Source organism: Lycorma delicatula, chromosome 2, assembly GCF_047948215.1.
Source record: "Lycorma delicatula isolate Av1 chromosome 2, ASM4794821v1, whole genome shotgun sequence".
Lineage (NCBI taxonomy): Eukaryota > Metazoa > Arthropoda > Insecta > Hemiptera > Fulgoridae > Lycorma > Lycorma delicatula.
In genome coordinates, this window is record NC_134456.1 from 57713649 (window position 1) to 57728256 (window position 14608).

Consider the following 14608-nt stretch of genomic DNA (forward strand, 5'->3'; position numbering starts at 1 on the left):
CCATTCCAAAATTCTAGAGAAGATGTAGGATCAAGTAAAGTTGTTTACACTCCTCTTCTTCACAAACTGAAATTTACTACTCCACATCAGGATGTAAAGGCAATTGAAATTCAGTCAATATTTAGCATGCAAGTGAAACCATGATCATGTTGCCCACAGAGACTGATTATTAATGTAAATCTTACTTTAAAATAAAGAAACTCTTGAATACCTCACATACCTCTTGAATGCCTCATATACTTTATATGTTTGTCACAAATTGTGAGACTGGAGTAGGTAGTGTAATGTAAGATCTCAATACTTTCTGTTATAAAATATTTCATAATTCATAAATAAATGTACAATTATGCAAGTGTTTTATTCAGTTTTCACACGCACATGCACACACAAACTGATACCCCAATGCCACCATATTTCAAAGTAATCTACCTCTGTTAGTTGGAACTTTTATATGCTAGTTAATTTCTTATCTACATACATACTACAAATAACGTTTAAATTATAAATTATGTATAATAAATGTTTTGAATATTACAAAAGCAGCTGATCGTGAAAATTAATAAAGAAACTGCTGAAAATTACCAATCTCTTTCAAAGGATCTCAAAAGTACTTTTAATAAGTTTTAAATGATTTAAATATTTTTGACCGATTTACTGAATGAAATAAATTACCACTACAAAATAATGTACAAACACTAATTTCTGCTTTAGAGCTGTACAACTTTTGTGGCATGTAAAAAAGGCCTACAATAGATCTCATCAACATTAAATGTTAAATAATTTAATGTAAATCTTTTAAATGAGTGTAAATGAAGATTCATTATGATTTACAGCAAATAATAAAACCATGTATATGGTAGTGTAAGGTGAATAAATTTGTTATCTCTAATTGCACTGTTCTTTTTCATTTAATATTGCTAATTTGTTTTTCTTTTCACTTTACTGGGCTCTACAAGCACCAGCTATTAAATTTTGTACTTTTTTTCACATATGGTTATAAATTAAGGATAGAAAATAATCCTTTCCATTAGAGTGATAGTGCCTAAATGACCAAATGAAAGTTACATTTCATTATTCAAAACACTCTAAAAAAATGTCTCATGAATAAAAAAATGATAATTCAAACGTTGCTAATTTGCATCAAGTTGTTGTAGATATAAGTAATAAATATCCAATAATCCTGAAATAATATTCAATAACAAATGATTATTGAAAGTTTGGCATATACTCTAATAACTCATTTAAGCTTTTTTTTTCTTTTTTTTTACTTATATCTTTTGGATACAGCAAACAAAATAATGATATACATAATATAAACTGTTTATAGATAACTAGCTGCTACCCAAGAGCTTCACATGCATACTTGTAAGAATGCAACTTCATTGTTACACTAATTAATTGAAACTTCATTCTAAATTCAAGAACTAAACTTGAGTCAGTGTCTCAAAAACTTATCTAGAAAAAATAAGTTATTAATATCAGCCTGCTTACAATTACAAAATGGATGATAAACATAAACAAAACTTAAGAAGCAGAACAATAAGATGCACATTATTTTTAAAGTGAAAATGACTCATTACGGTTTGTTATTTAGTACACATGATAAGGTTTTCAAAAATAGGTGACTGTGTATCATTCATAAGCAGTGAAGATTAACACTCACCGAGTATAACACGACCACGAGAATACTATTCTTTTTTTTTTTAAATGTAACATCTTTCTTTAAATCAATTATCTTTAGCAATTGTAATTTGCTCCTTTTCATTCAGAAAACAAGAAATTGATTGAATTGAATCATGCACCTAGTGCACTTCAATTAATTTTTATTTGATCAACTATAGAAGTATATAGAAAAATGAATAAGTAAGTATATATGAAACTTCAATAAAAAAATATTTTAATTAAAATTTAAAACAAATTCAATTTGTTTAAATACAATAACTTAACAACAGAACAAGCTATAAACATATACAAAACTAAAATAATAATGCTAACAATTTTAGAAACATATAATGTTTCAAGAGATAAATTTATAACACCAGTTAATACATTACATATTAGAAAATAAGGTAAAGCATTATAATTAATACTTAACAAAATAGAAGGAACAATGTTACAATCATCACTCAAATTCTTTGGTCCATTAGTTAACCTCAACAACAGTTCAAATAAAAGACAAAGAGTTAGTAAAAACAATACTAGCATTATAATCCATGAAATAAAGGTAATATTCGCTAATCTTCTAGAACATTTAAAATAGTTATTCAGAATCACAACAAACCCATACAATAAAATTGTACTAAAAAACAATTTTAATAATAACTTTAAGTCTTGCCCAAATGAAGTCAATTTTAAATTTAATTTGTTTCCTATATCAACAGCTATAAAATATAACACAATGTAACCAAGAAGAGAGAAAATTCCTTCTCGATTAGCAGTAACCATATTATCTCGAGGTACATCGCTTACTACCCAATTCTGGATACCACTAGACAAAATAACTTGATGAAGTACCATAATAATAAATGCTAAATACTTTACTTCATTAATTTCAATGTACGATAATGTGAGTGAGGCAATGAATCTAGTAAGGGCCAGTGTTAAAAAGAAATTCCAGTGTACACCATATTCTGAATAATGGTTTTGATAATCAACACTTTTTGTTGATAATAATCGCAATAAACCAAGAGCAATCAAAATAGAATTTTGTTTTAGTTGTTTACCTAGTAAATTAATTCGAACATTTCTGCCTGCATTACACTTAAAAACATGACTGCCAACCAAACCATTACAAACAACAAAATAACCAACACCTGTATCCATTAGACTAAACCCAAAACTTTCAGTTTTTGCAAGAGATCTAGGAAATGATACAAAATCAACAGCTAAAATACATATAGTAGTAGTTAAATTTACTGATGTTCGAAAAAATGTGATGTATGGTCTTTTACCACCAAGCTGAGTCTGAATAAGAGATATTGTACTTTTTTTTGCAACAATGGTTTCTTTCATGTAACCTAAACAAATAATGACAAATATATAACATGAACTACAATAAAGCAACAAATTTATATAAAATTTATAATCAGGAATTGTAAACAGTAAGATTTGCGATACCACTAATACTATAAACTCGATAATAAATAATAAAAAGCTAATATAAAATGTCTTCTTTTTAAAAAATCTATCAATATTTTTTACAATATACACAGATAAAAATATAGCAAAAGGTATAGGGCTTTGGATAATTAATGTTTCTTGAAGTGAAGTACCATTATGATTCTCCATAAACATCTCATGAAGCTCTTTATAACTTAAATTAAAATTTTCCTCCATCACTTCACACCAATATATAATGATTTAACAGTTTCTTACCTGAAAATTACAGAGAAGTTAATAATATAAAATAATCAAGTACATTATCTTCTAATAATTTACCTCAAGAAAGGGGAAAAATTATAATATCAAAATGTAACACCTCTCTAATACAGTAGTAATGTACAATGGATAAGGAAATAATTAATTGATTTGTTTCAGATATTTAGTTTTGCTTACTTATTAAGCCAATAGAGCGGTCTGTTGGGATAGGTGAAGGAGGGTAAAGAGGGCTCCAAAACTACTGATACAGAAAGAATACTATCAGAGTCATAAAGCTTCTTAAATGTATCAAATATGTATGTAAATTAACCACATTTAAGATTTTAATTAATTACATTCTATTCTTATTTTAAAATGAAAATTTCAACAAGTTACATAAATATTTTAACAGGTTGCAAAATATACTTCAAAGAGTTGAGCTGTTAAGCTGTTGGGGACTTACTAACAGGGCTCTTATGTAAAACTATTTCTGTATTTCATAGAAAATTAAATATAAAATTTATCTAATAGTAGACATATAAGGCCATACTATAATTACAATCAACATGTAAAGAAAAATTATTCAACAATACAATTCAAAGTAGCAATTCCAAACATAGTACTGCAGAAAAATAATGCTGCAACAGATATATTTATATCAATTGAAAAAATAATGTTCTAGCAAATAAAAATACAATGGGCCCACAAATTTTTGATTTTGCAAAAGCTTGTATAAATAACTTAGATAAATTATTTACATGAAATGTAAATAAAAAGAATTAATAACTGCAACTTAAATTAAAAAAATTGAATGTAATAAATTTTATGCTTTTATGTACAGTAATAAATTGGATTGAGTAGAATTGATTATGCTAATAATTTCAGTACACCAATGAGCTGCTTTGTTTGTTTCTTTATTTCTTACTTGAAATGAAATATCTAATTACACATCATAATGTTTTCCACAGTTTTTTTTAGTCTTCTTTATATTTACTTGCTCCTTTTTGTTTAGGCAATCTCATGTTAACCAATCTCATTTTTCACTTATTAAAAAAAATAAAATGCATTATATTTAACTTTAAAGTAAACTGTAGACATTATAAATTAAAAAATATATTTGATTATGACCTAATTAAAAAAAAAAGTAATGTTGCAATGTTGATGTCCACTTAAAAGGATCATAATGTAGCAAATCAGATTATGAAATATATAGAAAACGATAATGGTCCTAAATTACAAACTTACCTGGCCCAGTTAAAATTAAACACATTTTTCCACAACATCCCAAACATTTTCTTCCTAACCCAAAAAACACCAGCAGAAATATATATTAACGTCACAAAGAAAACTGATTAATTTTACAAAAGATAGCTTCATAGACAACAAAGAAATTATGTTGTAAACTTAAGTACATCAATTTAAAGATTTGATACAGATTGTTGTTAAAGATAACTTTTGTAAAAAAAACTATATATTTTACACAGTTATACACAAGAAGACCAACTTTTCGTTATTTTATTTTGTTTCCACATTCCAACTTGCAGCATCATAACAAGCTTGCCCTGCTCAAATCTTTTCGCCCTCAAATTCAGCTTAATAAAAAACAACTCTAGCATCTTCATCAAATTTTCACATGCACAACTTTGGATAACTACTATAGCATATTTAAACTTGAATTAAATTTAACAAGCAGTTTTAGTGATTTTCAAACCTCAAAATTTTAAACGTAGGCTAATAAATAAATAAAAAATTTGTTCGGCCTTAAATTGAGCATAACTCAAAGAAAGCTCAACCAATCTTCATCAAATTTTCAGATCCACAACTTCAGATACACTAATACAACATAACTATATTTCAATGAAATTAATCTAGTAGTTTTGGAGATTTTCGAGCCACAAAATTTTATACATGGCCTACAAATAAAAAAAAATATATATATATTTAAAAACTATATTATATATTTATAAATATATTCATCTTCATGGCTCAAAACATAAGAAAATTCATTTTCACCTCCTACTCCCACCATACAACTGAAAGTAATACTGTACTTTTCTTCAAAAAGCTAGTAAAAATTATAAACACATCATAATACATGAGCATGAGCAATTTAGACAAATTCTGATTTATCAATTCTTTGTGATCACAGTAAAGCAATCATTTATTTCAACATTTCTTCCCTTATTAGTAGCTAAGGAATCAGAGGAACTGCTTACAATCAGTTAAAGATATGTGTTACAAGCCATAAACAAGTAGTTCCAATTTCATTTTTTTATAAGATGCATATGTAAAATTCAAGCTCCCACTTTAAAGAAGCAAAATACCAAAGTGATACAGAGAAGTGTCCTCAGCCTCTTGCTTTTTTTATTAATATGATCTGCCACATGTTTATTAATGCTTTATTACCTTCTTCACAAATGAAACAACTCTATATTGGAAGATAATTATTTTAAAGGCATTGATTAACTCTACAATGACAGTTCAAAAGATTATTCACTAGATGTTTTGTAATATTAAATGTAGATAAAATCAACATCATTATATTTCACAAGTAGATGTAACAATTCTGATTATGCAGAGAGAATTCAAATTAATGATGACAATAATATTTCTATTACCGTTCAAATTAAATTTGTGGATATTTCATCAGAAGACAAGTTCTTTTGAAATGATCAAATTGCTTTCATTTCCAACAAAATTAAACCATTTCTTTTTGCTTTAAATTGCCTTAAAAAAATACTAAGCTTGTTATCATCATTAAATGCTTACACATATACTTGCATCTAAAGTACAATATCATCTTGTGGGCTCCATCAAAAAGTCAGAACAAATTTTCAAGATACGAAAATGGGTTTTAGATCATAGTTTTATTATTAATTCACAAGATATACTTGAAACTTGTCCTTGGTGATAGGGAACAGAAATTTACTGAAAATGAATGATGCCATTCCTAATTAAAATTCATACCCAAGAACTCTGGAAAAAAACCTGTACTACTCTGCCTCAGAGGTGTGCTCCATAGAATATTTTCAATACTGGTTATTACAGTTTTATTTTTATTTATTTTGCATAGTTACCTATGCAAAATATCACTAATATCAAATTTCACTAATCCACATGCAAAATTTCACTAATGTCAGACTTAATTTGCTTATCCTTATTAATGCTGCTGGATTTTATTTTATTATATGATTATTTTGTTTACATATCATGCAGTAATTATTCTCAATAGTATATCATGTAGTAATTATTCTCAATAGTATATTTTTAAGACATTTTATGTTATTTTATAGTATTAATAAATATATATTTATCTCTCTTTTATTAAATATTTTTTTCCAAAATACTTTCTTTTTTCAAAAAAATTATATTTTTAATAAAATTAAATTGGGTTTTATATAAAATGAGAAAAATATTCAAAATATAATTATTAATGATTTATTTCCTTAAGAAATTACTTTCTTTTTCGCTTTTTAAATGTAGCTTTAATAACTATAGCACTTCAAATTTATTATTTCTTGGAGTAACAATTTCTGAATTGCAAATATTGCTTTCCCCATCTAAATAGGCATTTCCAATATCTTTCCGAGATAAAATACATTTTGATGTATAAATTTTATAAAATACATAAATGATTATAAATATACATAATAAAGCTCTAATAAATAAACAGTAAAATACACAAGGTATATAAACTAAAACATCATAAAATAAAATCTATTTTATGAATATATAAATCATTTCAATTACTAATTCGAGACTTAGAAGCAGGATTTGCAGCTATCAAGATATTCATTTAAAATGCGTTACAAGCTGAAATCAATTAAGTGAGTGCAGTAAAATGTTAAGCACTTATGAACGATGCTGAGGGCCATATGAAATCATAGCCAGCCATACTCATCAAAGTATGTGAATGAGTTAAAAATAGACAATCTAATGAGTTAAAATAGAAAAATTTATACAATAATATAAATAATAAAAATTATTATATACAGAATAATACATCCTTAGATAGTAGAATTTCCTTGATCTGTACTCAAACTTCTCCTATTAATAGAGTAGCTATTTAACATACTGTGCTTAACAATCTTCATAAATGTCTGCTTACATACATTTGATTTAGTCTGAAGCATAGCTGAGAATGAAAATAAAGTCAAATCAGAATTTTTAATAGCTCAAAAAGCATTTCTACACAAGAGTAATCCCCCTTTTATTCTACCATTGTAACTTTGCTATATTCATAATGGTCTCTTGCTGTTTGATCTGGTTTACTTCACCACAACCTTACAATGGTATTGTCACATTTGAATTATTCTCTGGGTCCATAAATTGAATGTGGTTCACTTTAAAATGTACGAACAGCCATTTGAAGTGCAGTTGTTCATAGCACTTACCATGAATCACAGTACATAACACAGCCCTCCTAAAGTTTATATTTGATGGCATCTGTTACTGTTTCCAAGAATCTGTAGAATGATTTGCAGAAGGTTTAATCTGTTTGCATATTTTACTGAATAGGCTATCAATCTTTGTGGATGCATACCTCTGGCATTATTTTTCCACTAATAAAAATCCTCTATCTATCTCCATAAAATACAATCACCAGCAATATTTTAAAAGAGTCACTATTGTAATTTTCATGCATATCTCTTATATATAGTTGTTCCAGTCAGGCTTGGTTATTTACAGCTGTCATTCACCATTCAACCTGCAACATTTATTCCTCCCAGCTATAATGAAACAAACTGCCATTAGATAAATATGTGAATACTAAACCGATTGCTTACTCACATATACTTTTGCTAAATACAGCTTCATTTCATGGCCATTTTTTACATTTTCAAAGGAAGAATAGTCTCCATTCCTGTGGAAATGCAGCAGCTACTTTCTGAATAGATGATAAATCCCGATTTTCATTTTTCTAAAACCACACTTGAAAAACAGCACTAGATTAAATGACAAAGGTCTCAAGCAACAGACTGTAAACTAATCTTGAATAATGTACAATAATAACTAAATTAAATAAATAACTAAATTATGAAAGCAAAATTTTTTCAAACACCAATTTTTACTTCCAATTTGTACAAAGTAAAGGAAGTATTGTGATCATGAAACATTTCGGTTTCCATATTTCAATGAAAATATACATTTTGACTAGTTTCAGTGAGACGTCTGTACATACATATTTATTTCGCATAACTCAAAAACGATTAGTTGTAGGATGTTGAAATTTTGGATTTAGCATTGTAGTAGCATCTCATTGTGCACCTCCGTTTTTAATTGAAATCAAAATTAAATTAAGATTTTAATTAATTAAATATTTGGATCTTAAAGGGAAGGCACATGGGTTCGAATCAGACTTCATCTGCTTTTGTTTTTTTAACATTTGTTTTTTTTTAATTTAAATATATTGATTTAATAATTATTAAGACGTAATTGTAAAAAACCTTTTACAATAAATAATTCAATGATAAAAAAAAATTAAAAAATTATTAGTGAAATAAAATTTTATGTACTTTAAAAATGTGTTAATGTAATTTAATAGTCATTACACATGTGTATACGTAATAGATTTAGTGAAACATCTGATTATTTAATATTAAATGAAAATTATAATTTGGAATTGTATTATTTTTGGATTTTCTTAGCAAAATCTCATAAAAATTGTATATATTTTTTTTTAAATCATTTTATTTAATTATTTGACTAAAAAATAAAATACATTTTTGAATTGTATTCATTTAAAGTGACTGTTGAAAATTTTTTTCACTTGTGCACAATATGCACAAGATTTCTGGTGTATATTTCAGATTTCTGGTATGTTGTATAAATAAAAGTTAATAATAATTAAAACTATTCCCCATTTAGTGAACTCCTGTATACTGTTTACAAATATTAATTATGATCTTATGGTGTAGAATAATATGTTTTTATTATTGGATTATTTGGTAAACAATTTATTTAAAGAGTAATCTAGAGACTTTTACTCTAATATTTCAGGTAAGATTGTTGAAAGAATAATTGTATAAATATTTGATGTTAATAAAAACTAATACTTTAGCAATTGTATAACTGTCCACTTTTATTAAAGAATTGGAGGATCATATCTCACTTTCAAATGAAATAAGTTTAAATGAAGTGTAGTAAAAATGGGTATATGTAATTTAATAGACATACAAGGAAAGGAAGTCATGTAGTGTCCACATCAGATTTTTTAAATTTAACTTAATTGATCTAATTACTGATAAACTGTAATTTCATAATTACAATATATCTTATACTTAACGAGGAGGAGTAGGGGGTGTAATTTTAAAACAATACAAGGTATCTACATGTAACGGCAAGAATAAATGAGATTTAAATATTATTAATACAAATAAATGTTATTAATACTCTATATATATATATATATATATATATATATATATATATATATCTTGAGTCCTCCTACTCCCTCACATTAACTCACAGTACTGAAAACTTTGATCACACACCATTTTTTCAATAAACTGTAGAAAGCTCACTTAATTCCACACTAAATGTGTATGACAAAATTTTTATTTTTAAGTAGATCAAAAGTACCTGTTCGATTAATATGTATATTTACAATATACATTTTTAAGAAATGAATTATGTTTTGAAATAATTCTAACTAAAATATCAGAGTTTCAAATTGCTTATAAAGCGACTTTTTGAAGACATCACCTAAACAATCGACGAATTCTATGCCAATTCATTCTAAATTCAAAAACCTCACAGAAATGCGTCTCAATTTCAGAAAACTTTGGTTGATTATTTTTTTGAGAAACCTATCATTTTGTAAATAATGTTATGAAAGTGGCTGTATTATCTACAATGTAATAAATGAAACTAAACTCATATACACTTACGTAATTACTTAATTACGTACTTACATAAGTAAAAAAAAAAAACAATACACCATTTTTGGGTAAATTTCAAAGAGTACCAGTACGTAAATGCATCGCAACCAACATTTAAATGTATACCTAACCTCTTTTCCACGAGTTGTAAATATTTATAATTAACTTCTTTTTCGTTCTCATTAAAATCTTCCCTAATTTTAGTAGAAATGGGTAATTTTAATCAAAATGAACTTAAAGCAAAACTTACGACAATTATTAAAGCAGAAATCGCAACACAAAGAAACGTGAAGCAATTCAATTACAACACCGCGTATTGCTAACTCGACGAGTTTTCTTCATGCAGTATCGATATCTCGTTCTCTACGACAATGTTGTTTTATGAAATGTGTTTTTGACGTAACGAAACATATCTTCATCAAAATGTAATTTCGATTTTTGTCATACCGTATTACAAAGTGATAAATAAAAACCTTTAACAAAACTATCCAAATTTATCATGTTCTTTTCATATTTACAAGGATCTTAAAATTGTGTTAGATGTAGGCTTTTAGCAAATCTATTGTGCCTTTCTTTTATTTTTTTACTGCTAATGTGGACACTACTGTTTACCGTAATTTTGAAGTTATTTCGCAGATATTGTACGTCTGTTGAATGAAGAAAGAAGAGTACTACTTTTTCAAAAACAATAAAGCTACAAAAAATTATGTAAAGTTAAGATTACAGGAATGTAAAATTGAACTCTTGAATTTTTCAGTACACTTCATAGTAAGAAGAGTGTAATTTGTTAAGAAAAAAAACTGCCTGAAGATTTGTGTGTCATATCATCAAAAAAGTGTTACATCAGGAGAATTCAAGCTAAATATTATACAACCTTCCAGCTAAACTGACCGAAAAAATACAAAACTTATTAGACAAAAATGCTCATGAAGTAAATTACTGATTTTTTCTTAAACGATGCTCCAAAACAATAACAATGTTAAGCTTGTAAATAAGAGGTGGTTAGAAATTGCACAAAAAACTAGATGAAAGTATAAATAGTTATACTAAATATATAATCGATTGCACTAACTTTGCAGAGCTAATTTCATGATATATGTACAGCTCCCAGGTATTCATGAGTAAAATGTATTTTATTATCGTAATTTCTGATTCAATATAATTATATCAGACCAAATAATATAATCTTAAAAAAAAATTAATTAACTTGTCACAAAATGTCAAATGCTGTAACTTGTTTATCATTAACCATGTAGATTGTATGTAAAAGTAAAATGTTTAAAACACTTAAGTAATAATTGTGAGGTCAAAGTAAGAACCACACATTAATTGATTAAAACAAAATTTCATAACTCAAGTATTTTAGTAAAGAAAAGTTTTTTTATTTATTTACTTTGTGACCATGGTTTTTATGTTATCAAAAGATCCAAAAGGAAACGTGAACACATTATGCAAACAAGCAATTTCCAAATAATTTATCAATTTTTCACAAAAAGTTTCAGTTACATGCATTCAGAACAAATTTTTTTTAATTTCAAATTTTGGATGAATTAGATTGTATATATGGTTAAATCTAAATTAAAAGATTAAATCTTTTTGTTTATCAATTTTTAAGCTCATTCTAAGCAATAATTGTGGCAAAATGTATATTGCTGAAAAATATTCCTTTCGGACAGTACCATTTTTTTTTTGTTAATATTTAATTTTGATTTAAAAAATAAATGTAGTGTTTTATTTTTATAATATTGACATTGGGAAAATATAAATTCTTGGTTAAGAAATAGATTGAAGATATTCATACAGATTTGTTTTCAATAATTTAATATCTGTGATTTATGACATTTTTAAAAAAAATAAATAATTAAAACTGAATCAGTTTGTGAGAACAGAATTCACTGGACTTAAGATGTTTCTTACAACTGGACAATTACTTTTTACCCCAGCTGAGCTTAGGTAAGATTGTTTTGGTGGGTACATGTCTTGAGGTCAGCCTAAATAAACAAACAAATATTTTATACAGGTTGGTACAAACTAATACATTATATGGATTCTTTTTATGTATGAATAGGTGTACTACTATATGGATAAAAAAGGAACTACCCCAGCATTTCTCTAAATACATCAAGAGAAACTTTAGTAAATATTTTATCAGAATAATGTCACAAAAATTTGCAATTAATTATTATTTCATTATTTGCTACTAAGTAGGAGTGATTAAAGTTCATATTTTAGATAAAAATTATAAATATATAAAATTAGAGTACATAAGATAGTGAAGATATTTAACAAAATTTATATATTTTTTTTTTCTGTTGACTGTACTTCATTAGTAAAATTGACGTCAAACTAATGTATTGATAAAAGTTCAATGATTCATTCATTTATCAGTGTTAATTTATTTGAAAATATTTAATTTATGTTATCATTAATGATGACTGATAAATATTATAATGTTTTATTATATAACATTCTAAAGTTGGTCCAATTCATCAAAAAAATAATAACTTCATCAAATTTTCTCATACACAGCTTCAGATACACTACTAGGGCTTAAATTTCAATGAAATTGATCTTGTAGTTTTGGAGATTTTTGAGCCACAAAGTTTTATACATATGCCTAATATAGTATACACAAATATATGAGGAAACCTACAATTTCAGTGAATGGTATTTTCATACTCCTCATACCTCAAAATGTGAAGAAAATTAATTTTCACTCTCCACTCCCGACCATAAGTAATACCGACTGAAAATAATACCATATTTTTATTTGAAAAGTTGTTAGCTACAATCACCAATACTACAAATACTACATAAGCTTTGTATAAACGCCAAGTGACAGTCATGCAAACTAGCCTACAAAGGACGACCCCAGTCTCTCTAGTCATACAAATCAAAGTCATCTGTAATTATCTTCTAGTGGATGAGCAGCCTTAGAGATTGTTTTATTACCAGTGTAAAAGGTTTTCACATTTTGAATATCATCACTATTTAGCAGTTTGTTTAAATAACAGCAAGATAAATCGTTGGACATTCATTCACGTTGTGATAATTTAAATTAAAGAATTATCTGATGTACATTATTGCCCACTATTTATATGAAATAACTCTTATAACAAATCAGTATATTGGTTACTGGGAGAGAGAATTAGGTGGCCTACCTAGTGTTGGCCAATACGCACTTCTGCCATTAGGCATTTTGTGAAGCCACCAAACAGGAATTGATCCCTGAGTCAGTCCATAGGTACCTCTGCACAAAGGACGCACTGGCTTTTAAGCATGGATCTGCACCTGCAGAACTAACAATGGAAAAGAAGAGACCAAGGAAAAGGAATACATGGTGAAAAAGAACAATCCCTATCCATCACAGAAGTTCTGCCTAGATGTAGATATGACTAAAGCTTTCACTGTCATCATAATACTGACTTGATTTAACTGAGTTGAGTATTGCTTGCTCACAATTTTCATTTCCATGTTTCATGTAGCAAACAAATTACATTGTTGCTATAAATTTTATATTGATGTAAATTATTGCTGCATCACACCAACCGTTATCAGTAATGCCCCTCTCTGATAAAACTGACTGTTGTATAGTTGTGTAGAAAACAGAAGGTAGAATCAGTTTACTCATATAATCCCTATTTTTCTCTAACAGTATATTTTTTCTTCCAACTCAATAGTCATCTATAGTTCTCTCATTAAAATGCTTTACCAAAGTAATCCTTTTTTACAAAAGAATTCTTAAATCACATTTCATTTATTAAGGAAAATTTAATGAAATAGAAGGGGTCTCAGCAACTTTATAAATTATCCTTATTTTTATAGACATTTACATGGTGCAATATTCTTATTCATTCTGTATTTTATTTAAAATTGAAATTACTTTGTGTAACAAGTTCTTAGGCAGTTTATTGAAATTGAATTTACAGATAAAAATGGCAGTGTATGAACTGTCATCAATCCGATGTTTGGTTGTATTACCAACAGTTGTTTTATAATTCTTAGGTAGCATTGTAGAGGTATACTAAATCTGTAGTAGCAAATTTTTTTGTACTCTCATATAAATAGTAACAAAATTAAGAAATTAGTCAAAAAGAGTATCTTTACACAACCGTCATATTCTGATTAATAAGCACTATATAGATAGGTTATATGTATAGCTGGATTGAATGATGGCTTCATTAATTAAAGTGAATTACTGTGAATTAAAAATTAATAGTTCACAATATTTTTGTATTTCAGGAATCCCAAGTAATGAACAAACTTAATTGCTGTAGGAAGTTTATACTTTACCAATCTTAACAAAGTGACTGACCAGTACTGATTAGATGCTCTATTTAATGTTGGTAGAAAGAAGTGTGGCAAAGCAA

The 14608-nt window shown here is 26.9% G+C and overlaps 1 protein-coding gene across 4 annotated transcripts; it reads right to left on the bottom strand.

The window, feature by feature from the left end:
• Positions 1 to 1886: 1886 nt before the first annotated feature.
• On the bottom strand, positions 1887 to 10666 carry LOC142318823 (uncharacterized). 4 transcript variants are annotated; one of them, XM_075355338.1, is made up of 3 exons: positions 10489 to 10666; positions 8149 to 8289; positions 1887 to 3375 (listed from the first exon to the last, which is right to left on the bottom strand). In XM_075355338.1, exon 3 carries the CDS (start codon positions 3334 to 3336, stop codon positions 1909 to 1911), a length of 1428 nt encoding a protein of 475 aa, XP_075211453.1. In that variant the 5' UTR covers positions 3337 to 3375; positions 8149 to 8289; positions 10489 to 10666; the 3' UTR covers positions 1887 to 1908. The 4 variants fall into 4 exon arrangements, with proteins under 4 accessions (XP_075211453.1, XP_075211451.1, XP_075211450.1 ...); XM_075355336.1 differs by lacking the exon at positions 8149 to 8289 and having other exon boundaries at positions 10370 to 10666; XM_075355335.1 differs by lacking the exon at positions 8149 to 8289 and having other exon boundaries at positions 10272 to 10666.
• Between the last annotated feature and the right edge of the window lie 3942 nt (positions 10667 to 14608).

Excerpts from the sequence above, each read along its gene's own strand:
- LOC142318823 (XM_075355338.1), bottom strand. The coding sequence starts at position 3,336 with ATGGAGGAAAATTTTAATTTAAGTTATAAAGAGCTTCATGAGATGTTT.